The sequence below is a fragment of the Aphis gossypii genome, chromosome X (genome assembly GCF_020184175.1).
Source record: "Aphis gossypii isolate Hap1 chromosome X, ASM2018417v2, whole genome shotgun sequence".
Taxonomy (NCBI): domain Eukaryota; kingdom Metazoa; phylum Arthropoda; class Insecta; order Hemiptera; family Aphididae; genus Aphis; species Aphis gossypii.
Window position 1 is genome coordinate 1561726 of NC_065533.1, and position 26002 is coordinate 1587727.

Genomic DNA, 26002 nt, shown 5'->3' on the forward strand with positions numbered 1-26002 from the left:
TACACTGTTTAGGATTAAATTCCATATGAAAAATACAACAAGGTAAAGTTTCGTCATCGCATATTTGATCCAAACGAGGGCAGCCCAAGTCTTCAATGTTGATGAGTGCTACGTGCGGTATATATTCCATAAGAACTTGTTTTTTCTGTTCTCCTTTGACGTAAATGCAGTTGAACTTTAATGAATTTAATATTTTTCCGAGTTCTTCATACTCGATATCACCGTATTCTATAGCTAGTTGATGGTAATTACGCTCCAGCCACTTGTTGGTTTTTCGGCTTTTGTTGTCCTGTATAGATTTTGAATTCTTGAAAATCCAGTGTTGGGTCGTCCATGTTGCCGTGTCCACTATAGACATCTCTTTAACCATGTATTTATTGTTGACACCAAGTACGCATTGCATGTCCAAGATGGCCGAAGACATTATGCCTTGTCTTTGTAATACGTTTCAATAGTATTGAGACGACTTAGTATAGCAGGTATTGTGTTTTTTAACACTTCTATACTTTCTTTGATTGATTGTAATGATTTCACCTCTTGTCATATGCTCAGCTATCTGTACACACGTTAATTGTATTGTTTCCGTTTGTTCTTCTTGAATTTGTACAGATTTATGAATTTCTTCGAGTAAATGCTCGATTTTATCTAATTTAGACGAAAACGACTGTTCGAGATTTGAAATATTTTTTTTTGTTTCGCTAGACTGAGAACTACCAAACACGTTCATGTCTATAACTCGACTGAAGTTATTTTCTAATGTCACTTGTATTTATCCAGCTATTGTGAGTGCTATCAAAGCCAAGCCATTTCACAAAAATTTGCTTCCCCTTCTTACGGATAATTTTCTCGACTAAATAGTCATTTGGATAATTTGTTTTCAATATTTCTTCTGAATAAAAGCAACCAGCAATCGGTTTTCCAGTATAATCTTGCAGCTGATAAGTAGTAGGTAATGTTTCATTAATTTTAACGATTTTGAATATTTCTGTAGACCAGCTCGGTAAATAGCCTTTTGCAAATACACTTTTATACGTGCTTATACGGACATTATCGCCAACGTTAAATTTATTTTTTCGATTAATAATTTTTCGTTGCATTATTTCTACTGACGTTGGATTTGCATCAGCTTGCACTGGTGTCATTCCTATAGTTCTATGTTTTGAGTTATTATATTCGTTAATCAATGAAGATAAAATAGAAACCCATTCGTGAGAGCCACGTGCCGTAAACTCTCTAAACATTTTTTCTTTCAATGTGCGGTTGAATCGTTCTACAATACACGCTTTCATAGTACTGTAAGTCGAATATTTATGTATGTTGTGCTTTTCCATCAACGCATTAAATGTAGAATTGTAAAATTCTTTACCATTGTCGAGCTGTAATAGTTTTGGCGAGCGTTTAAGCAGTAATTTAGACATTGCAGTGGAAACCTCTTTAGCGGTTTTTGATTTTAATGGTATGGCCCACGCAAATTTCGTAAAACAGTCTATGACACATAGAATATATTTGTAACCTTTATTTTTTTTTCGAATATGGTATCATTTCAACCAAATCAGCTTGCCATAGATCATTTTTACCGTACACATTTATTCTTCGTCTAATATAATTTTTTCTAGCCGGTTTGTGTAATTCGATGGCTATATCTCGTTTAGACATTTGGTATACGTTTTATTAAGCCTGCTTCACGTAATTCTTCGAAAATGGAAAGTATTTCGTTGGAAACACCTGTATTACCAGCAGCTTTAGAAGCTAAAAGTAATCGCAAACGATCGACTAGCTCGTTGGGATCATTCCAGTATACTAAATTATGTTTTTGTAGTTTCACAGTTAGTCCACTGCCAGATGGAAATAGATTTTGAATTATATCAGCGTATTTATTTCCACCTTTTTTAATTTTCGAACCATCTGCTGTTAAATGGGCTGATGTTTGATTTAATATAGATTTATAAGTTTTTAAATCTTTGTTGGTGTATAATTTCGGAGATTTCGAAAATATTAAATTTCCTAGTCCTGGTGTTATCGGATAAGATGAGTCTTCAATAGTCAATGTATTATCGACAAGCTTAATTTCTTTTTTTCCCAAATACATGTTTCCGTTTGTGTTTATTTTAGGCCCGTACGTCTTGTCTATATCGTAAGATTTAAACCAGTCGGTAATTTCAAAATCTTGATAATCATCTGCTTCCTGAGTAGGTGGAACCTGAGTAGATTGAACTTGTAAAGGCTTATAATTTTTTAGGTCGTTCAATGGTTCGATAATCGGACTTAACGTATCTGATACCAGTGAATGAATTTCGGCTTTTCCATGTTTTAATTCTGAATATTTTCGCTTAATGTTTTCTTTGGCTTTAATCAGTTCTCCGAGTACTTCACCATTAGCGTCCATGTTTGCGAATGACGAATTTTCATAAAACACCGTATTATATAATGACAAATGTATCGAAACCATGACGATATCTTCCGTTGTCGCGTTCACAGTCTTTGTTTATGACGATAAAATCGAATCTACCCTTACGCCCAACACGAAGTGCAAAAGTCTTTAAATTCTGTATACGACATATCACCAGAGCAATGCTCATTGTATACATGCTTTAAATTGGTCTCATCTTGTTTGAATAATACAATAAAATTAGCGTTATCACGCAAGAGTTGTTTAGGTACTTTTGAATAACTCTGAGCCAGATAGAATACATCTATTAAATTATGCCGACCTCTGGAAAAGTAAGTTCTTGCAATTTTCTGATTTTCCGAAATAATATCGTCAAAAATAAACACAGAGTTTGGTAATGCTTCTTCAGGTGGCAATACTTTTTCATTTTCATAGAATGTAAATAATCCAACATCAGTACCCGATAAAATATCTCCAAGCATTTTATATTTAGGCTGATCTAATGTTTTAGAGTATATGTAAACGTTATGAAATCTTATTCCGTTTATATTTGTTAATAAAGTAAAGATTAAATTCGTTTTTCCACAGCCGGAAGGTCCCACAATGAGTGAACGTATCGTATTAGGTAGAAGCGCTCCATGCCTATGTTCTTGAAACAATGTAGGTGGATCCACGTTTTCAACTGTTAGTTTTATTTCTTGCTTGATGAATTTCATTATAAATATCTTTGTAACGATGAAAATGCGATCAGTGCACGATGTCACCCGCTCGAAGAAGCAACAAGAATAAAGGTGGTGGTCTTATCAACACACTTATAAACAAACTGCCGATCGAACTTCACGTGCCTGGTAAGTTTATTAAATCCGATATTATCATAATAATAATATTTTTTTTTTTTTTTTGTAGGTTATCAATACTGTGGACCGGGTACAAATTTAAAAAAACGATTAACTCGAGGTGATAAAGGTATAAACCTACTGGACTCTGCTTGTAGAGACCACGACATAGCATACGAGCGTAGTAACTCTATCACAGATCGTAACGAAGCTGACCGTATATTAGAACAAAGAGCCTGGGACAGGTTTAAGGCAAAAGATTCTAGTTTAAAAGAAAAAGCTGTAGCTTGGGGCGTGACTACTGCCATGAAGACAAAACGAAAAATCGGTGGTGGTTGTGGATACAAAGCGGCGATAAAAGCAGCCAAAAATGTTATCAAGAAAAATATAGGTGAAAAAAACTTGTTGAAATTGAGCAAAAAATGTGTAGCTGTCGCACGAAAAACATTTAAAACTAAGAAAACAAAAGCCCCAAGAATAATAACAGTACCGAAAAAAGGCGGTGTGTTGCCGCTCATTCCAATTTTTGCCGGTCTATCGGCTTTGGGAGCTCTAACTGGTGGTGTTGCTAACGTTGTTAAGATGGCTAATGAGTTTAATAGAAAAACTCCATCACATTTAGGTAATGGAGTATATCTCGCGCCATATAAAGGCAACTCATATAAAATAGTAACACCGAATAAAACTGGAGGGGGTATACGAACGAAAAAAAACTAATAGCCACGTTACCCAATAGAGCGTTGTACGATTACGAACTTTTAAAATTCGCTCGTGATATACCTCATTTCATCGGTGTGTTTACCAGAGATAAGTTGCCAGTTCGTCCTAAACACTTAGAATCTGGGATTATCAACTTGGATACGGCGAATAGTACAGGAACTCATTGGGTAGCGTATAAAAAAATCGGAAAAAAAGTAGAATATTACGATAGTTTTGGAAATTTACCACCACCACTCGAAGTACAGAACTATTTTCACGGATGCGCTATTAATTATAATTATAGCAGAGAACAAAAATATAACACTACAAACTGTGGACACTTGTTTAAAATTTATACATGTACACGATAACGTTAAACGGAAACTCGAGTGAATTGTCATGCGATATTTTTCCACCTATAGAAGTAGAAAACAGCGCAGATTTGTCTTTTGAGCTTGCAGACGAATAATTCAATTCCAAACATAGAACCTGGTTGCAATACCATAGGTTTTCGGAATATGATTGGACAAATTGAAAACGTAATTATACCTACTGGTTCGTACGAGTTGGATGACTTAGAGTCTGTTATAAACAAATTTATGCCCGACTATGTTACTCATTTTAAATTAAAAGCAAACAGCAATACATTAAAGTGTATGATATCCTGTAGCCATGAGATTGACTTTTCAGTCGAAAACAGCGTTGCTAAATTGTTGGGTTTTAGAAACGTTTTATACACTACCGGTGTTACTCACGAATCTGAAAATACAGTCAACATAATGAAAGTAAACTGTATAAAAATAGAGTGCAACTTAATTGTTGGTTCATTTTGTGACGGAACGCCGAGTCAGATCATACATGAACTTTACCCGACTGTGCCTGCAGGTTATAAGATCGTTGAGGTACCTAGACACCCAGTGTTTTACAGACTAAACACGACTTCAATAAGTAAAGTAAATATTGTACTAAAAGATCAAAACGATTTTCTAATAAATCTACGGGAGAACCGATTACAATTCGTTTACAAATAACACAGTGATATGGCACTCAAATTAATATAAAACTGTTCCCATCAAAAAACCCGTCAGTGTAGTACCGACAGTGAAGAAGCCTACATCTAAACCGTCAGTGAAGAAGATAATAAACAAAATCAAGCTCACGAAAAATAATTTAAATTTTCTTCGTTCGTTACAATGATGGAAGACTCATATTTAGACGTGACTGCTGACTATGTCGATGATTGTAAAATAACACAAATGCAATATCATTCGTTTACACCATATTCAAACACGTCTTTTTCATACAACGATGAAATTAGAATAAATATCCAGAATATGGATTCTTACACTTTACCGTGTGAGAGTTTTCTTTACATTGAAGGGAATGTACAAAAACCTTCCGATGCTGTTGGAGACGTACGTTTTTCAAATAATGGATTGGCATTTTTATTCTCCGAGATGCGATATGAAATAACGGAATAGAAATACAAAAATTGAAATCACCCGGAGTGTCGTCTTGTTTGAAAGCATACTGTTCATATACACCAAATGACTTGAATACATTAGACAACTGTGCTTGGGATACAGAAATGGACGGTGAAGATAATAAAAATTTTATGACCGACAATGTATTTGCCGGATGCATCCCTCTAAAACATTTATTCGGATTTTGTGAAGATTATAAAAAAATATTACTTAATTGCAATCAACAACTGATTTTAAATCGCTCGTCTACTGATTTGGACGCAATACGTGTTGTGGGTGCCGGAGCCACCGAACACGTTGAGAAAAATAAAAAAATTACTATTGAACTGACTAAGGTGGCGTGGAAGATGCCTATAATCAAAGTCACTGATAAAGAAAAATTAAAACTGCTGAAAGTATTGGATTCGCGCAAAACCTTGTCATGTGCGTTCAGAACCTGGGATCTATGTGAATATCCGGTACTCCCTAGAAATACTTCACATTCATGGACGATAAAGTCTAGCAGCTTGCTTGAAAAACCTAGATTTATTTTGTTTGGATTACAAACAGATCGAAAAAAAAATATAGAATTCGACGCTGGACGCTTCGATCACTGCCAACTAAAAAATCTTAAGGTACACTTAAATTCTGAAGTGTTTCCATATGAAGACTTTCGAGCCGATTTTAAAAAAAAATACCACCAGCTTACTGTATAAGGCTTATACAGACTTTCAAAAATCATATTACGAGAGAGATTATTGTGAACCATTGTTATCAAAAAATGTTTTTCAAACATATGTTCCAATCGTCGTTGTCGATTTATCGCATCAGAATGATAACGTTAAATCATCGACCATAGACCTACGAATAGAATTTGAAACAGATACAGTAATTCCTGAGAAGACTGCAGCTTATTGTTTAATACTACATGACCAGATTATAACTTATAACCCGTTTAGCGGTGATGTTAGAAAATTGTAAACCTTGTATATATTTTATAATTATTTTTATACCTTGTAATTAATACCTTGTTTTAAGTATAAATTGTAAACCTTATTATACAAACTTATTCTAATAAATAAAAAAAAAGTTTTTAAGTATCACGCTTGTTTTTATTTTACATAAATCATTAATAAACAATATTATTCAAAAAACAGTTTCCGTTTTGCACTCCGCTTTTTCGTGGGCTTGCTGTCTAGAATAGATGGCGAGTGGTTAAAAGACGTCGGCCCGTCGTTCTCATCAACTGCGAGGCTCGTTGGTGGGGGTCTTACACGGTTATTATACCATAGGGGTGTTTGCGTAAAATTGTCCGAATCATGTCCTGTAGAATGATTGTCTATGATCGCCGGTGGTAGACTCTCAGAATCATCAATAGGCTATACAAATAATAATTTGTTAATATATATCATCGAAATAAAATGCAAAAATTACCTTCGGCTTGGTTGGTGCCCATGTCGCCTGTGTAGGATTTATCTGCGAACATTCTCCATCGAAAAAAGACGGCGAGAATGATTGTCGTGGGGCCGGCTGCGCATCGTTGTCATCGTTATATTGCGGAGACGGTGATGAATATTTTTTCGGAATAGATGGTGATTTGTTGAAAGGCGTTGGACCGTCGTTTTCATCAACAGCAATGCTTGGTGGTGAATGCATTACTCGGTTATTATACCATAGGGGTGTTTGCGTAAAATTGTCCGAATCAAATCCATCAGCTGTGTTGTCTAAACAGTCGAACGATGGTAGACTGGTAGGCTAAACAAATAATAATTTGTTAATATATATATATCATCGAAATAAAATGCAAAAATTACCTTCGGCTTGGATTCCTGATTTTGTACACAATATGTTGCCTGTGTAGGATTTATCTGCGAACATTCTCCATCGAAAAAAGACGGTGAGAATGATTGTCGTGGGGCCGGCTGCGCATCGTTGTCATCGTTATATTGCGGAGACGGTGATGAATATTTTTTCGGAATAATGGCCGGGGACAATGACGAAATTGGATCAACAAATAACTAAAAATAATAAAAATAAAATAACTATTCTATAGAATATTAAGGTTTAATTACCTCTGGTGATATTTCTCGGCTCCATCTTAAACGTTGCTCAGCTAATTTTGGTGCTGCAAACATTTTCAGCTGGCTAGCAAAATTTAAGTCGACATTCTTTATGATGTGTTCAGCCTTAAGGTTTTTAATAAAAATAATCATTTCTTCGATTGTTTTCGGTGGCAATTGTACATTGGTAAATTCCCGGTCTATATAATTTCCAATAATTTCAAACTGTTTTAAGACAAGTGGTCGTATGATATTGGTTTTTCGTATGACCGTTTCGACAATAGACCATTCCAAATATTGCAATTTTATTAAATCTGTACGATTTAGCAAAACACGACAACCATTTACAGTTTTCGACTCGATTACAAGCATATTTTCCCCTTGATACACCATACTAGATAGCGAAATATTATCTGTTTCCAAAAAGATTTCGCTTGTATTTTTGAGGTACGTCGAGTACGAATGACAGTATATTTCCCATCAGCGAGAATATACGTCGTAAAAAATCGGATGGCATATTTACGTACCGCGACGGTGTGATTATTTGGACTATGATATTGAACTTGTCTTCCGAATCAAGTCCTACATTCAAAAACTTACGGCCAGTGAAGTCAAGTATAAAATTACTGCAGTCGATGAGTTCGGCAGGTGGTGTTGGTGGAACATAGGTAAAATTCTTCTTTTTCTTGTAAATTTCTTCCATGTTTCTGATAGAACCAGCCATGTTTAAAATTATTTTTGAAAATAAAAACTCACTAAAATTTAAAAAGACGGAGCGAGCGAAAAATACGTGTACACCAGTTTAAGGTGGCAGACGGACTAAAGACAAGTGTCAGTTGTTTCAGCGTAGTTTGCAACATTAGTATAATAGTCATGTGAATTGTCTCTTCTACGATATTTAAGTGTATTCTAATGTATCCGCTATTAAAGATCAATTAATATTGCTAAACATAATACATTTTTAAACTACTAGTTATACTATTAAAATATTATTAAGAGTATGCGAAATCCTTAGGCTTTTTGTTAAATAAATATCTTAATGACGGGAAACTTAAGCTGTCAGAATATAATCAGAGCTATTAGTGAATATTTAATTGAATAAGGATATGTCTCTTAATGCCGATAAGGCGGAAGTGTCTTTCATTATAAATGGTCATTGTGGCTATTAAGATTCCACGACATCCTGACGACCGGTAGGGCACATTAAGAAGACATTTATTTGTGATTATTACTACCATTATTAAATGTCTTTCAATCACTAATGTCCAGGTGGTATGTGAATAGGTATTTAATTGAATACGGATAATATACCTATTATTGTTAAGTGTCTTTCAATATAAATGGCCATTGTGGCTATTAAGAGTCGGCGACGTCCTGGCAACTCGAGCGAATATATATACAAAAGTATATTCACTTATTTTTCTAAAATTATAAGTGGAGACTATAGAGTATTTATATGATTATATTATTTAGCGTGTATTTAAATGTAATAGTTTCAATGGGTGGTGGTGGTAATAAATATATAACTGAGTCTAAATTTAATTACATTTTTTGTATATGATTTTCCTAAGTATAAGAGGTAGCTATAGAATATTTATATGATTATGTATATTATTTAGCGTGTATTTAAATATAGCAGTATTGACTATATTGTTCAATGGGTTAGAGTCGAGGTGGGAAGGTGGTAAAATGATACGCTCATACCCTCCCGGATCGATTCTAACGCAGAATATTATATTTTTTAAATATATGATAACTGATAAAAAATGATTGATAACAATTTGATAACTGATAAATGATTGATAATATGTGATAACATTTTATAACTGATAAATGCTTGATAACAGTGATAAGAAAATGATAATGCTTGTACGATATGTCGGTTACGTAGGGAATATGGCGGCGCGGCGGGCGAGGAGGGATGTGGGATGCGGTGAGGGTGCAGTGACGCGGTGGGCGAGGAGGGATGCGGGATGCGGTGGGATGTGGATGCGGTGGGATGTGGATGCGGTGGGATGTGGGATGTGGATGCGGTGGATCAGCGGTCAGAATCCCCCAAAATATACTACTTCTGTTGTTCGGATTTTTAAAGAGAAGAACAAACAACTAATGTATGTTACTCTAGCGCAACTATACGACAGTATGCACGCAACTAATAACACATTGAACACAGATTTCATCAACACATACGTCAATAGAAATAAAACGGAACCAGTTTTCGTTACGTGGAACGGAGTGACCGATAAGAAGATACTAAACAAACTTAACCTTGAGCACGTGCTACTTAACATAACAATGTACGATGTTCATTTAGATAATAATTACATAATACGTTTAATCGATGAACGGGATAAAACAATAATTTATGAATCGCCCGTAGGCACTTTAGACAAAGCCGGTAGACAACTTAATTTAAATGAAACGCATACGCTAATGTGCGGTGCTAAACACGAGTTTTCAATAGAATTACATGACCCATGTACCGATGTAATTTTAACGAAATGTATTTTTGACAAACTTATTAGACGTATCAAATACAATAACTTAGTTAATTATTTAACAGAAGAATGGTAAGACCTTTTTTCCTAACACATTAAATTGTTTCAGGATTTTATTTACACTGACATTTTTTTATGTTGGCGTGAACACTCAACGATTTACTGACGACAAACTCTCACAACAATCGGGTATCTATTACGAAAATCGAGGACCAATTAAAATAGTAACCACTACTTGGGAATTAACTGCATACGTTAACATAACAACATATGAGCAACGTTGGGGGAAAATTGACCAATTTATAAATGACACTGAAGTAATGTGTGCATCAATTAAAAATAACGTAGACAACCACTATGGGGACTTTCTACCATTTACTTTAAAACTTCTTAACGAGATTAAACATAAAAAAGATCTAGTATTTTCTTCAATAGGTTTCAAAACTAAAACCAGACGTAGCATCGTTGATAAAATAAGTAAAACGGCGCGACTCTTGTTCGGGTTATGCAACGCAGATTGTATGAACAAATTTAATACAATTATTAATCGATTTACGGGTACTAACGATAACCAAATTAAACTTATCGAGGAACAAATAAAAATTATTCGTTTAAAACAAGATCAAGAGGATTTAAAAATTAAAAAAGTAGAGATAACGTCAGACGACCTTAAAAATAAGACTACTGACCAGTTTATGAAAAATTACCTTTCGATTCATTTTAGTTTCGCAAACTTAGTACTTACTAAATATATTTATGAAACAAACACCCTTTTGGAAACAATTCAAATGGCTAGAGTAGGACAAATGCACCCAAGTTTGTTACCACCAAACGACCTTTTAGAACAACTAAGGGACATCAAAGTATCTTTACCATCAGGAACGGAACTACCAATCGAACTTGACCTAGTAAACGCTTACGAATTGCTCAGACTCTCAGATTTGACAGTATATTGTTCCGATAACAGAATTGTATTTATTATTACGTTACCTTTAGTATATCAAAATGAACTAACATTATATCATTTAATACCTAAACCTGTATGTAAACTAACAAACTGTATTTATATTAAGCCTAGTTATAACTTTTTAGCAATTAGCAAAACGAAAGAATTGTATACAACTTATGAACAATTTCATTACTCAGCATGTAAATCAGCTCATAATTTCCTTTTATGTCCTGAAATTAATCCTTTACATCCTAGAAACACAAGACCAATATGCGAAATACAATTACTACAAGATCCAGTTAAAGTACCTAAAAGCTGCGAAATACGACAAATACAGATAAATACAACTATTTTTCACAAACTTGAGTTTCAAAACGCTTGGTTATACGCATCAAATGGAGAGACAGTCTTCGTTACTTGTGACTCCGATAAAGAATCAAGCAGCCATACAATAGAAGGAGTAGGTATTGTACGCCTGAACTCCACATGCAAAGGATACGCAACACGAGATGTATTAATTCCAGGGAGAATTAATCAAGAATCTTACCCAGATTTCATACCAAACTCAATAATAGAACCAGAAATGAAACTAACAAATTTAGCGACAATGGAAACCAAAGACATAATTAACAACAGAATGGACGATTTGAACGCAGTTTCAAATACACATAGTTACTTACAATTTTTAAACAATAACATAAGCGATTTAGAAAAGCTTAAACACAAAATAACGATATATGAATATGTTTTAGTGATAACATTTTCCATCGGAGGTTGCGGAATTTTCTTTTTTATAATTAACATTTTTACACATTTATTACAACAATACAGAGCACGGTGAAGAATGACCCGGTGTACTTCCGTAGTTTTTCGAAACGAACAAAATGTTACGACAACACCAAGTTCGCAACCACCATTAGTCATGGAACAGTACAATGACGACCCAGGTGAACAATCAGTACCACTATACCCGAAAATGAAAACTTCATATTAAATATGCAAAAATCGGTGATTTTTGTCTTAAAGGGGAGGAGTGTAGTAATCCGACCATATTACTTTATTTTATTATGTAACGTAGGATGCACATTAAGCATTTCTAATAAATAAAAGCACCCCCAGCGTGACACGCCGCGCGCCTACCGTTATTTCGTTTCACGCCGTTATCATAACCTAAATACAAATAAATACAACTATTTTTCACAAACTCGAGTTCCAAAACGCTTGGTTATACGCATCAAGTGGAGAAACAATTTTCGTTACTTGCGACTCAGATAAGGAATCGAGCAGCCACACAATAGAAGGAGTAGGTATTGTACGCTTAAACTCAACAATGCAAAGGATATGCAACGCGAAATGTATTAATTCCAGGAAGAGTTAATCAAGAACCTTATCCAGATTTTATACCGAACTCTGTACTAAAACCATCTATGAAAGTAACAAATTTAGCAATAATGGAAACCCAAAACATTATAAACAACAAAATGGACGATTTAAACGCAGTTTCAAATACACATAATTACTTAAAATTTTTAGACAGTAATATAAGCGATTTAGAAAAACTTAAACAGAAGATAACAATATATGATTATGTTTTAGTAATAACAATTTTCATTGGAGGTTGCGGAATTTTAATTTTTATAATTAACATTATGACACACTTTTTACAACTATACAGAACACGAAGAGGCAGGAACCTATGTACTTCGGTAGTTTTTCGAAATGAACAAAACGTTTCAGCAATACCAAGTTCACAACCACATTTAGCCATGGAGCAGTACAATGACGAACCAGGTGAACAATCAGTACCACTATACCCAAAAATGAAAGCTTCATATTGAATATGCAAAAATCGGTGATTGTTGTCTTAAGGGGGAGGAGTGTAGTAATCCGGCATATTACATTACTATTTAATTACATCATTCCTGTTACCCTGAGCTGATATTAGTTGTTTAGATTTAGAATACTGATATTATATATTATATTTAATAATAGATAATTAGATAATTGGATTACGAACATGGTTTTAATAATCGTTTATATAGATTTTTAAGATTAAAATTATGTATTTAAATAATTGGTCATAGTAAACATGAAATAGAAACTTATAGTCGAATTTCCTGTTTACCATGACACGTACGTATATTTTGGGGACTACGCCCAAATAGTTTAATATAAAAGGGGTTGTGGTAGTATTAAGAATTAGACATAGTTAAGCCTCACTCACGCATAGACCGATGGCGTTGTTCTATACTTAACAACACGTCGGCTAGCTTTTATTATATACATTGTCTCAGTGAATAAATAACTTTTAATTCAAACGAGTTGTTTATTAACTTCAAACTTCCTACACTCTGAAGAAGACATACGACAAAGTGGACTTCGTCGTTAAATTGTGCTGAGCCATCTTCACCAAGACCGGCTCACTACATTTGTCTAGAGTCGTGCGGTGCCATCGGGTGCCCCGGACACCTACAGTAGCGATGGGGAACGATTACCGCCCAGTTTCCCACTTTAGAGGACTATTCCCGGTATAGGGCCTCGATATCGACAAGGATGTCGTCACCGCCCACCTCCATTGGTTTGTGTGACACGAACGTTGGAGGGGGCCTGACAAGCATCTTCGTCCACGGTCGGGGTCCTCTCCTGGGGCAAAGAGTCCACCAGGGTTTCCGGCTGCCGTTCCCGTATCTGGGACTGGAGGCCGGGTCCTAGGGCCTACAGACGAGGGTTAGCCCGCAGCTCCGCCGTGTCCACGTCGCCGTTCTGCTGTACCGACAGCCCCTGCGGTGCGTCCTGAGGGAACTCTGCTCCCAGCCCGATCAGCGTCGATCTGGTCTGCCGCAAGATGTCGAGTTGGGAGGTGGTCTGCCACAACAAGTCCTCCAAGCTCAACCGCATATGGCCTCGGCTCGGCCGCCACCGATTGTCCCGGCCCGCCAGAGCTTCCTCGCCTCCGCGTGACATCTATACGGGGACAGCCATGTATCAAAAGAAACTAGAAAAAATAAAAAAATAATCAAAGTTAATTGTGATACCACCACGCAGGTTCCGGTGAGCCACCGTAATACCCCTTTCTTTTGTTTTCGCACGACTTGGCTGACTGCGGAACGAGTATCACTTCGTGTACGCGGGTTTCAAACTGTAGACATGCACTGTGCGCGGTGGGTTCTGATCTGTCCAGAAAACCCCTTTCCCCAGTTTTCCCTTAAGTGTGACGGGACCCATCCACTTCGTGACAAACCCTGCATGGAAACCCTGATCGTCTTTGGAGAGTGGGTGTGCTCTAACGAAAACCTAGTCCCCGGCGGCAAACGCTCGCCGGTTCTCCTTCGATTTACCAGCAACCGTGTTGATGTCCGATGTTGCCGGAACCCGTGGCCTACTATCGGACCTCAAGATTAGGGCCCAATCTCCCGGACTTTTGGTTTCGTGTCCAAACACCGAAACTGACGGTGAAATGCCGGTCCTATCGTTCTTCCGGTTGCGCAATATAAACAGAACCGAACAAAATTTCTGGTCCCACGAACGATAACTATCGTTCACCAGAAGTGCCCGCAGGCCGCTTTTCAGTTCCCGATTACGCCTATTTACCGGATTGGCCCTCGGGTGGTATACTGGGGTAGTCCAACCCTTCACCCCCCATCGAGCGAGTGCTTTTGTCCACACGTCCGAGGTAAACTGAGGGACATTGTCGCTTAATAGCACTCGTGGGTAACCAAATCTCGCAAACAACTCCCTTTCCAAAGTTTTGGTAATCACGGTGGCTGTTGCCGCCACCAAGGGATACGCTTCGACCCACCTACTGTGACAATCAGTGACTACTAAGATGTTGGTCTTACCCCGACTTGTGCGTGGATAAGGTCCCATTAAATCGACACAAACCACTTCCCATTGTTGGGTTGGTTTTCTAGGATGTAACGGGACATCAATTTTATTATTTAATGGTTTGGTACACGCACAAATTTGGCGAGCTGCCACGTAGCGCCGGGTAGACTCCCGTACCGACTTCCAATAAAACCTATTTGTTATCGCCCTAAGTAGTATACATTTGTTCTGCGCACTTTTGACTGCGGAGATTGCAAAATTTTAAGGGGGATTTTTTCCCTCAAACTTTTTTTTTCTCCTCTATACCAGTAAAAAACACTGATTTTCAAAAACCATTATGTATGTTTTGAGCACTTTTTACTGCAGAAATTTTTAAAATTTAAGGTATAGTTTCCCCTTAAACTAATTATCATTTCCCCTGTTACACATAAAGTTTAAACAGTGTATACACACTTCAACACTATTTATTTCCCTTGTAAGTTAAACATTCAAGTTACACTGTAATTTCATTTTAATAAATTATAGATAAAAATCGTTTTATTTAATTCATTCTAGTTCAGACAGTTCAGTTAATATTCAACCATCGTTCAATCAGGTTCTGTTATTTTTAATCAAATTTAATTCAGTTAAGTTTTTTTATTTTTTTATAAAAAATGAATTTTCAACAAATTAACAACAGTTTTTGTTCACTTGTTTCGTTAGTACGAAGCAATGCATATCCTACATATCCAGAATTCACTACATTTATACCAAGATTGAAAACATTCAATTTATTTCCGTTGACTTCATCTCAAGATAAATACTCTTTAGCTGAAAGCGGTTTTATAGATTCAGGGAAAAAAGATATTGTTGAATGTTTTTGCTGCGGTCTTATATTGCATCGTTGGGAAAAAGAAGATAATCCATCGATTGAACACTCAAGATGGAATCCGAAATGTGTTTTTGTATTATTATCAAAAGGAAATCAGTTTGTTGAAAATGTAGTAAAAAAATATGGTAAGATTATCGATATTTGTGATTGTGATTGTGGATCTAGGTCATATGATACTGTTGTTTAGTTAATTAAATAAATAATTTTTTTTAACTTTTTATATTTCAATGAAAAAAAATCTGAATTTAATAAACTTAAATGTGTTAATAACTTATTTAATACCTCGTGAACGTATAGCCTAGTAGGATAACGCGTCTAATTTAAATTTAATATGTTAATGATTTTTAAAAAAATTTTTCAGGTTCTATCGAATTAGGTAGGTAAGTTACCAGCAGTCACTTACCATGGCCGGTATGGAAGACACTAAATAGATTACGAACGGAAACTGGAAGGACAGCGAGTAATATGAAAAAATGGGGATTGAAAGGTGATGGGAAATGCGAATGTGGTGGAGAGCAGGATGCGGACCATCTGTTTGTATGCCCACAATTACCGAATAAGTGTAGAAAGGAAGACTTTTTGACGCATACAATTTCAGACAAAGCAATACAAATTGCGGCTTATTGGGGAGCGAAGGGAATATGAAAACCGATACGACAAGAAGAAGGTAGGTAAGTATAATAACTCTACTGTTTATCCAACTAGACACTATACGTTCACGTTTTTTTTTCTTTTTTTCTTTTTTAACCTTACATTTGTTTAGTATATAACATGTATGAATAAAGAAAACTTGTTAGTTTGAGCTAAGCTGTCTAGTGATCATATTCATATTTCTAGAAAAAAAATACTGTTTACTGTTTTTTTTTTATTTTATCAATATGAATCCATCAATCGTTGTATCAAAATCTGTGTTCGATATTCGTCCTTTTAGTAAGAAAAGTGTAACCGTTGGACTTATAATTAATAAGCAAATTTCAATTATTATATTATTAGAATGTAAATTAACTAAAAAAGTTGTAACGTTAGATCTTGATCAGTGGTGTAAGTTAATGTGCGAAAACAATTTTAATACAATTATCGAAAATTTACATACTCGTTGTAAACGTGTTAAGATAGCTGATAATTTTTTCTACTCTGTTAATGTAAACCAATCAACTATAGTTTTATATTCTAATGATAATTATATAACATTATCTCATATTGATCTTCATCGTTTGAAACAATTACAACATTGTATTGACTTGTATATTGTTGAAAAACAGAAAAAATTGGAATCATACCAAAAAACGTTTGATACAGCTTATACGTTAATAAAGTCTGACGTAAATGGGTTACCATCATCTTGTCAACAAAACGAATTTACAAATCAATATATTCAAAATTATGATTTCAGCTACAGTAATATACAAAGTGAAGATTGTTCATTTATGTACGGGTTTTTACAATTTCATTTTAATTCATTGTCAAACATGATATTACAAGATTTAGTGATGTAATATAAAAAAAGTTTCTTAATTTATTTTAATTTATCAGTCTTGCTGAAAAAACTGTTATTTTACTAATACCACTTATATACTAACTTTCAATATTTTTATTTTTATTTTAACCTATAAATGTATTATTATATTTTTTTTTATCTAAATAATAAAAATAAATATAAATATAAAAAAAAATTTTTTTTAAATAAAATTAATCCAACACCATATCCTATTACACACATTTTATAAGTTTATTTTTTTTGGTCTGTGTCTGAAAAGCTTCTTGTCGGGATGTCGCATCATTTTGTCGAAAACAGATTGAATGAGCGTAACCATTTCTTTGGCTGTAGTTAAATCATCCGGATGCTGCTCTGTGAGAGATATTTTGAGTGAGCATTCAGCATGCTTCCATCTAAAAAAGTTAGGTTAGGTTAAATTAAATTTTATTATAAATGTTTCACTTTAGTTATATATATATGGATGGTGTTTGTGCAAAAGGGCTCATGTTAGAAAACACGATTTTACAGTAGACGTAAAAAACGTGTATTGGCCATTTAAAACAATAAATGAATGATTTTTTTTACAAATAGGTAATTTAAACATCTAAACTTTGAATTATTAAGTATTACATACCTACCTTAAGTATTTGTATCATTATTATAATTGACTTATGCCCATGTGCGCGAATATATTACAACCACTTTTACGACTTGTGCCCTTTTTCGCAATATACAGAAATGTAAAAGATACCAATGTGCCATATAAAATAGTACCTATATAATAACATTTTGATTTATCCAGTGTTCTCATAGTTTTAGAATTTTTAATTTTTTTTTTACTAAGCCTAAATGATTAATTAATTAACAAATAACTCATTTTTATTAATTATTTATTAATGATATTAAATTGGTAGTTATAATAAAAATGAACAATATTTTTCATAGCAAAAATGTACCTAATTATTTTATTTTTCAGGTTTAATAGTTAAAAATAAAAATAAATAACAAACTTTCATAGTTTATACACAAATAAAATTATAAGCAAATAAGACTTCATAAGAAAAAAAATAGTAAAATATTACAGTTTGAACATTTAAAAATACAAATTATAATTGTTAATAATAATAGTTTAAGAGCTGTCATCTTCAGAAGATACAATCGGATCTTGGACATCGGTTTTTGATTTTATGCTTTTGTAAATATCGTGATACACATCTGGTATTAAATTTAATAGAGAAAGAAGATCTTTTTTTTTCTCTTCAGATATTGCAAGTGTTGTACTATATGCTTGAGGTAATAAACAACTTCTTACATATTTTCTGCGAGCCATATTCAAGTAAATAAAATTATCTTCTGTTCTTAATGATTTTTTTGTATTGTACCATAGTACTGTTTTCTTTTGTATACCAAAGCCATTTTACATCACGAAAAACAAATGCATTACCAGCTTCATCTTTTTTTTTTATTTGATATTTATTTTTTAACAGGCTATTAAAATCAAAGTAATCATTTTGTTTCATTTCAACGACTGTAAATTTATCTTTTCCTGCCCAACTTATTAATTTTGCCCAATCATGGGGATGGTTTATAGGGAAAGGATAACGTTTACGAGCTTTTTCAATGCGGGCGTGGTCAGAGTCACATTCCATCCTTGTATGCCCAGGCACCATAAATTTATGATCAATGGTTTTTATTTTATCTTGATGCTCTAAAAAATAAATACACATGGCTATAATTATGCTATTCTTATTCTGCCCTGGACAACAATCGCTATACATTATGACATGCGAAATATCTGATGACAAACTTTTCAAATAATGAAATAGGGACGAACCAATATCATTTGCCCCTCGTTTAGCTAATGTTTCATTCCAAATATAACATACAGCTTTTGAGGTAAAAGTGTTATGGACAGTGAAATTATATGTCCATAATTGTCTTTTATAAAAAGCAATAACACATGTAGACTCTGTAGATGTAGAAATATCATTTCTTTTCGAATTAAAAGCTTCTTCAGCTTCATCGTGATGTAGTGTTTGTTGATTAGTTAGTATGGTTTTTTGTTCATTAGAGCAATTAGTATTATTAATTTGGATTTTTAACCTGTCGCAACAAGAACAGGTATCTTTTTTGGGATTTTTTACTTTTAGACCTGACAACTTAAAATATTTTACGTATATTGAGCGGCTTACTGGGTTTTCATTTTTTCAACAGTTCAACCGTTTTAATATATTCATTATGGGCAAGTTGCAACGTGAAATATGGAGGTAAATACTTTTTACTGGTTTCTTGGCGGCAATAATGACTCTCATAAGCTGGAAGTTGATTTATATGATCAATAACACATTTAAGAACTTCAGCAGTTATTTTATTGCGAGGTTCTGCCCTTCCTCTTTTATCAGGTGTACACCGACTGACAGGAGAATCAACTTTTTTTGAACAAATAGTTCTAGTGAACTTGGCTGTTTCACCAAATATTTTTAGGAAACAAATTTTACTAACTGAAATAAGTATACCATCTTTTGGAACAGAATAATGATAAACCTTTACTCTATTTTTCTGTTTTTCTGGTGTGCACTCATTTTTAGTTTGTGTTTTTTTGTTGCTACTAGTTATTAATCCAGATATATATGACACTCTATTATTATAGTTTTTCATTGACCAGTAATTTGTGAATAACTAATCTTGTAACTCAAGATCAATTTTGTTTTTGCAATCAGCTCTACATTTTGACAAAGGTATACACTTTCGACCGAAAACAATCTTTCCTTTGTTTGTCACATACTCTATTCCTGAATTTTTCTTATGTTTTATTAAATCTCTATATTCCCTTGAATCTCCTTTTATACTTTTTCTTTTTTTCTTTAAATTTTCAACAGTAAAATCAACCAAATCCATAGATATCTCAGTACCAGACACATGACTTATATTTTCATCTGTGCACATATTATTATTTACTTGATTTTGATTTGTGAATGTATTCTATATAATTTTAATAAAAAATTCCCATGGTAGTATTAAAAAAAAAGCTAATACATAATATTTAAAAATAATACTATAGGTGCAATTTAATATTTACCTTGATTTCAGGAGTTCCTAATATTAAACTATTGAAACTACTCAATTCACTTAATACAATATCATCATCAAATAATTTATCTACACTCTAAAAAAAAAAATAATTAAGTAGATACCTATATTATTTAAATAATTATAAAATAGCTTAGTTGGATTTAAAAACTCACCATGTGTTCATTGGTACCATTGATAGATACACTTTTATTTGTATTAATTGAACCCTTATTAAGACTTTTAGCATCAGCAATCGCAAAATTAACATTAAATGCATTGTAAGCATGATTAGCATTAATGTTTTGAAGACCATCATTCTTAAAATAATCAATAAAAGCAATATTATGTTAAATTAAAAAGCTAGGAGTGAGAATTTATTTATTTATTAAAAAAGAATATTTACTTTATACAAGGATAAGATATCATCAGGAAAATTTGATTCAATATTTTCATTATATTTTTCTAAAACTTTATCAATACAATACATACTTGTATTTTCCAGATGATCATTTATTTTGCTATAATCCTGATAGTTAAAACATGTTTTAAAATAAAATAAGAGTATTGGTGAGTAAGGACTAATGAGTAATGAGGTATAATATAATATTAATAGATAAATATAATTAATTTTTTAATGTAGGTATGACAACAACCTAAAATTTTAAATATTAACTTATTTACTATCTAATAACCTAATTAACTGAGTATCTCAATAACATAACATAATAATATTATGTATTCATGAAATATAATATAATATTATAAAATTGAATATTATTTATAGTATTTTCAATTTTAATTAAATACATGAGTTTTTTTATCATAATAAATAATATTATACTAACATCTTTTGAAGTTAATTTATTAACATTATTAACATCTTCAACCCATTCCTAAAATAAAAAATATGAAAATAATATGAGTAACTTGCTTAATAGGCATATATATTTTTAATCATATAAATAAATTTGAATAACCATAATTGTTTGTTTGCTTTCATACAAGTTGGATATCTTAGAAGCATTTAGCTCATCATTTAAATTTCGTCTAACAGTCAATATTTTCTTTGTACGGTTCTTCATACAGTTATTGCTATTACTATCATTCCCTTTTAGTACAAAATAATACAAAATAACTTATAAATTAATATTTTACGTGTAATTTTTACTAACAACATAGGTAGGTAAATAAAATAATATAATATAGAAATATTGACACTAATGTAAAGTGCATAACTTGGTTTCTACCTTCTTTTAAGTTTTTACTATTGTTTGCTAGTGAAAAAAGATTTTTAGCTCTTCTTGAAATCATTTTTTGAATAAAAAAGTTAAAAAATAATTATTAAAACGTTTTAACCACATAACGTATAAAATTAATATAAAGACTTGATCCCTTTTACACAATTAAATATTAGACTTGTGTCGTTTTACACGATAACCAATATTTACGTATGCAGTTATGTCCTTTTTCACAAACAAAATTTATTTATTATGACTTGTGACAAAACGCACGTAACAATAACTTGATAACGGTTCTACATCTGTTCAAACCAGTGGTACCAGTAGACGCGGCGCAAAATTGCATATAAAATTAATGTATAATATGAAAAATGAAAAATTTGGACTTGAGCCCTTTTGCACAAACACCGTCCATATATATATTATTATTATTATTATTACCTATCTTGCAGAGCAACATTAGCAAATTTAGCACATTTATAATGTGCTATAGTCCAGTTATCTACAGCCGTATTCTCTACAGGTGTCTTAACCGTTAATGAACAATCATCCTTTTTTATATTCAAGGTGTTCTCTGCATCGGTTGGTATAGTTGGATCTGTTATTAAATCCAATATGTTGTCTGTATAACAGATAGCAGTGCTCTATAAAATAATAATTAAATTATATTTTTTTACTTTTTCGTAATATGTTATAAACTTATATAACTCACCTTTTTCGTCTTTTTCGATACCGGTTTCTTCTCCGGTTTCACAGCTAACCTTTTCGATGTACCTTTTTTTTGAGATGTTGTTGCAATAAATTAAAATAAACGATAAGCTGATGACGGTTTACAAAATCAATTTTTCATAAAATATTTAATAATTTTTTTAAAAAAAAAAATGTCTTTTAATTAAAACAATTATATCTATTGTAATAAAACAAAAAATGTTTTTTACTTACTTCGGACACTACAACCAACTCCTCGTCATCGCTTCTAAAAGAGTAGCAGGACATTTTTTTTTATTTAAAAAATTTAATTAATTTTATTAAAAAAGTCTAGATTGTAAAATCTGTTGAATATACTGAATATACTGTATCGATGAGTCTCTTATATATGTAACCACTTCTACTCCTCCTCTTAAGTCTAAAATAATCAGTTCAGCTAAAACACTAACTAGAATAAAATATGAAAGGTTTTGTAACATTTGACCTAGGTACGTCTTTTCATAATCGAAAAAATAGAATGTAATAACAAGTGTGGTTTGTATCTAAAAGAATGTAATTGACTTCTACATTACAATGGCAGATTTGAAAGGTTATATGAAATTTGGCAAGGCACGTTCCTCTCATAATCGAAAAAATAGAATCTAATACAATGTGAAAAAATATTTCAATATTATGAAATTTATCAAGGTACGTTCCTCTCATAATCGAAAAAATAGAATCTATTTAATTTCCGCATTGTAAGTGGGATTTGTGCCCAATAGAATGTTATTAATTTCTACATTACAATGACAGATTTATATCTAATACGGTATAAATTTGAAAGGTTTTATGAAATTCGTTAAGACATTTTCATATTTTTGCATTTCAAGTGTGATTTGAATCTAATAGAATGTAATTGACTTCTATATTACAATGGTAGATTTGTAAGGTTTTATGAAATTCGTTAAGACATTTTCATATTTTTTGCATTACAAGTGTGATTTGAATCTAATAGAATGTAATTGACTTCTACATTTCAATGACAGATTTGAAAGGTTATATGAAATTTAGGAAGGTACGTTCCTCTCATAATCGAAAAAATAGAATCTAATACAATGTGTTACCGGGGACGGATATTTTAATTCTACCGATCAATGTACCGTATTCCCTTTTAAGAGGTGGCGAGTTTAGACTATAAAAAATCATAAGCTCCATCATGAATACAGCTAGTTCAGTAGAAACACTAGAAGCCAGTATATTTTTTTCAAGCATCTCCACGCTAACAGAAATGTAAGTACCTACTTATTAATACTATTACTTTACTACTATTAACTAGCTTTAAATTAAATATTTACTATGATCATGTAGAATTTAAGTTTTATTATTTGAATCGGTTGACTATTATAATTTGCACCACAAATAGGTTCATTTAAATACATATGTAATTTGTATCAAAAATATAACATGTATTTGCGTTACATAAATAAATTAATTTTAGTATTTTTTTACGCCACGTCAGAAAACGAAATAAATTATGTAATTTGTATCAGCCCTAAAATTGAGTATAGTATGAGACATTTTGAATAGTACGAAAAGATTAGTGTGTAGTACAACATTTAAAAGTATGTTATTTTAATTAATCATTTATAATAATAATAATATGTATGTAGTGAGCCGGTCTTGGTGAAGATGGCTCAGCACGATTTAACGATGAAGTCCACTTTGTCGTATGTCTTCTTCAGAGTGTAGGAAGTTTGAAGTTAATAAACAACTCGTTTGAATTAAAAGTTATTTATACGAAGTCCACTTTGTCGTATGTGTAAGAAATTTAAAATTAAAGTTATTTATTCACTGAATATAATAAAAGCTAGCCGACGTGTTGTTAAGTATAGAACAACGCCATCGGTCTATGCGTGAGTGAGGCTTAACTATGTCTAATTCTTAATACTACCACAACCCCTTTTATATTAAACTATTTGGGCGTAGTCCCCAAAATATACGTACTTGTCATGGTAAACAGGAAATTCGACTATAAGTTTCTATTTCATGTTTACTATGACCGATTATTTAAATACATAATTTTAATCTTAAAAATCTATATAAACGATTATTAAAACCATGTTCGTAATCCAATTATCTAATTATCTATTATTAAATATAATATATTAATATTTAGTATTCTAAATCTAAACAACTAATATCAGCTCAGGGTAACAGGAATGATGTAATTAAATAGTAATGTAATATGCCGGATTACTACATGTATAATTTTATATCTTCACATTTTACAAAAAAAAATAAATATTTTAATAGTTTTTTTCCAAACCACATATACACAGATACATCGTAAACAATATTTTGTGTTGTTACGTCTTATACACTTAATTATAGTTATTATTATTTTTATTATTATCAGATTAGTTGTAGTAAATGTGCGGTATATACACGGAATATATTCTGTGGTATATATATATATAAACAAAAATAGTTACTAGCTTTTTCTCGTTTCTTACAGAGTTTAGTTGTTATAAATAATTATAAATTATGTTTTATTTTTTTAAAAAATAGTATAATATACTTAACAAGAATTTACTTATTTAATATATATTATATAGAGTTTGTTTTACTTATACATTTATTTATAATTAAAGTATGATTGATTTTATATGTTTTATGAATTATTACTAAACAACAATTTACTGATTTTGATGTACATAGTTTTTACTTATATATACATTTTATTATAATTATAATTTTGGTAGGTACAGATTAGATAATGCCCCTTTTTAAAATTTTATTTGGTGTGAATTATAAACTTGAAAAGTGGTACAAATTATTAAAAAAAATACATTTTTTTTTTTAGATGTGGTGTAAATGAGATATAGTTTTTACCTTACCTTTTTTATATTTAAAAAAAAAAAATAAACGAATAAATATTTACCTATAATTTCAGATTTTTTTTTTTTTTTTTTTTTAATGGAATCTCCTCAAATCATATATATCCAATCTTTGATAGAAGAATTAGAATTGAAAGTTTTAGAAAACGAAAAAAGTGTTGATCAAGATGAAGAAAGAAAAAAAATAAATATAAGAGTTTTAAATAAAAAGATTCATGGTTGATATAAACAAAAAATAATAAACCTAATTGAAATAGACAAGTTAAGAAATGAAAAAAGAAACATTTTAGACGATTATAATTTTTCTTATTATATTGGTCTACAATGTAATAGACGTTTACGTTATCGTTCCTTAATTTTGAATAATCAACTAGAAGATTTAATAAATAAATTTGTTTAAATAGATCTATTTTTTTTTTTAACCTAATTAAAGCTAGTTTAATTATTATTATTTCTTTAATCTATTTTCCATTTTTTCTTTTTTATACACCTACTTGTATAGAAGTATTAGTTTGTTCACAATAGCTTTTCCAAAACATTAAAAAAATGTTTTTTTTTAAAAAAAATGGATTTACTTAACCATATCTTAATTGAAATTTATCGATTGGATGAAGAAATCGATGATAATGATGAGAAGGAAGTACAAAGTAAACATGAACAAAGAAAAACCATAATTTTAATCAAAAGAAAAATGTAAATATTAAGATATGAAAAATACTTAGCTAAAACACTTTTACAAGATATGAAAAAAATAAAAATCTTAAAAGAAAATATAATAAATTTGAGAAATGAAATATTATTTGTTAATAAATATTATGATTTGTATGATTATGTTAGATTTCGAAAACAGACGTTAGCTTATCATCTGCATAGCGATTATTGTACATTATTGGAAGGTCTAAATTTATTAACAGAATCTTTTTGTTTGAATCTAAAATGAATTTTTTTTAAGAACTAAGTACTCGCTGTTTATTTAAGAATGTTATTATTATTATTATTATTTTTATTATTTTATTTTAAAATGTAAAACAAATGTAAAAC

General features: G+C 31.8%; 2 protein-coding genes and 1 pseudogene across 2 annotated transcripts; 1 reads left to right on the plus strand and 2 right to left on the minus strand.

Annotated features, from left to right (window-relative positions):
* Window positions 1-5512: 5512 nt before the first annotated feature.
* Window positions 5513-6103, plus strand: LOC126552258 (uncharacterized). The gene has a single exon (XM_050206956.1). The coding sequence runs from the start codon at window positions 5513-5515 to the stop codon at window positions 6101-6103; it is 591 nt and encodes a 196-aa protein (XP_050062913.1).
* A 374-nt stretch (window positions 6104-6477) lies between these two features.
* LOC126552232 (uncharacterized) lies at window positions 6478-7074 on the minus strand. Its single transcript, XM_050206929.1, has 2 exons — window positions 6822-7074; window positions 6478-6766 (listed from the first exon to the last, which is right to left on the minus strand). Exons 1-2 carry the CDS (start codon window positions 7041-7043, stop codon window positions 6530-6532), a joined length of 459 nt encoding a protein of 152 aa, XP_050062886.1. The 5' UTR covers window positions 7044-7074; the 3' UTR covers window positions 6478-6529.
* LOC126552259 (uncharacterized) lies at window positions 7059-9207 on the minus strand (annotated as a pseudogene).
* Window positions 9208-26002: the final 16795 nt, after the last annotated feature.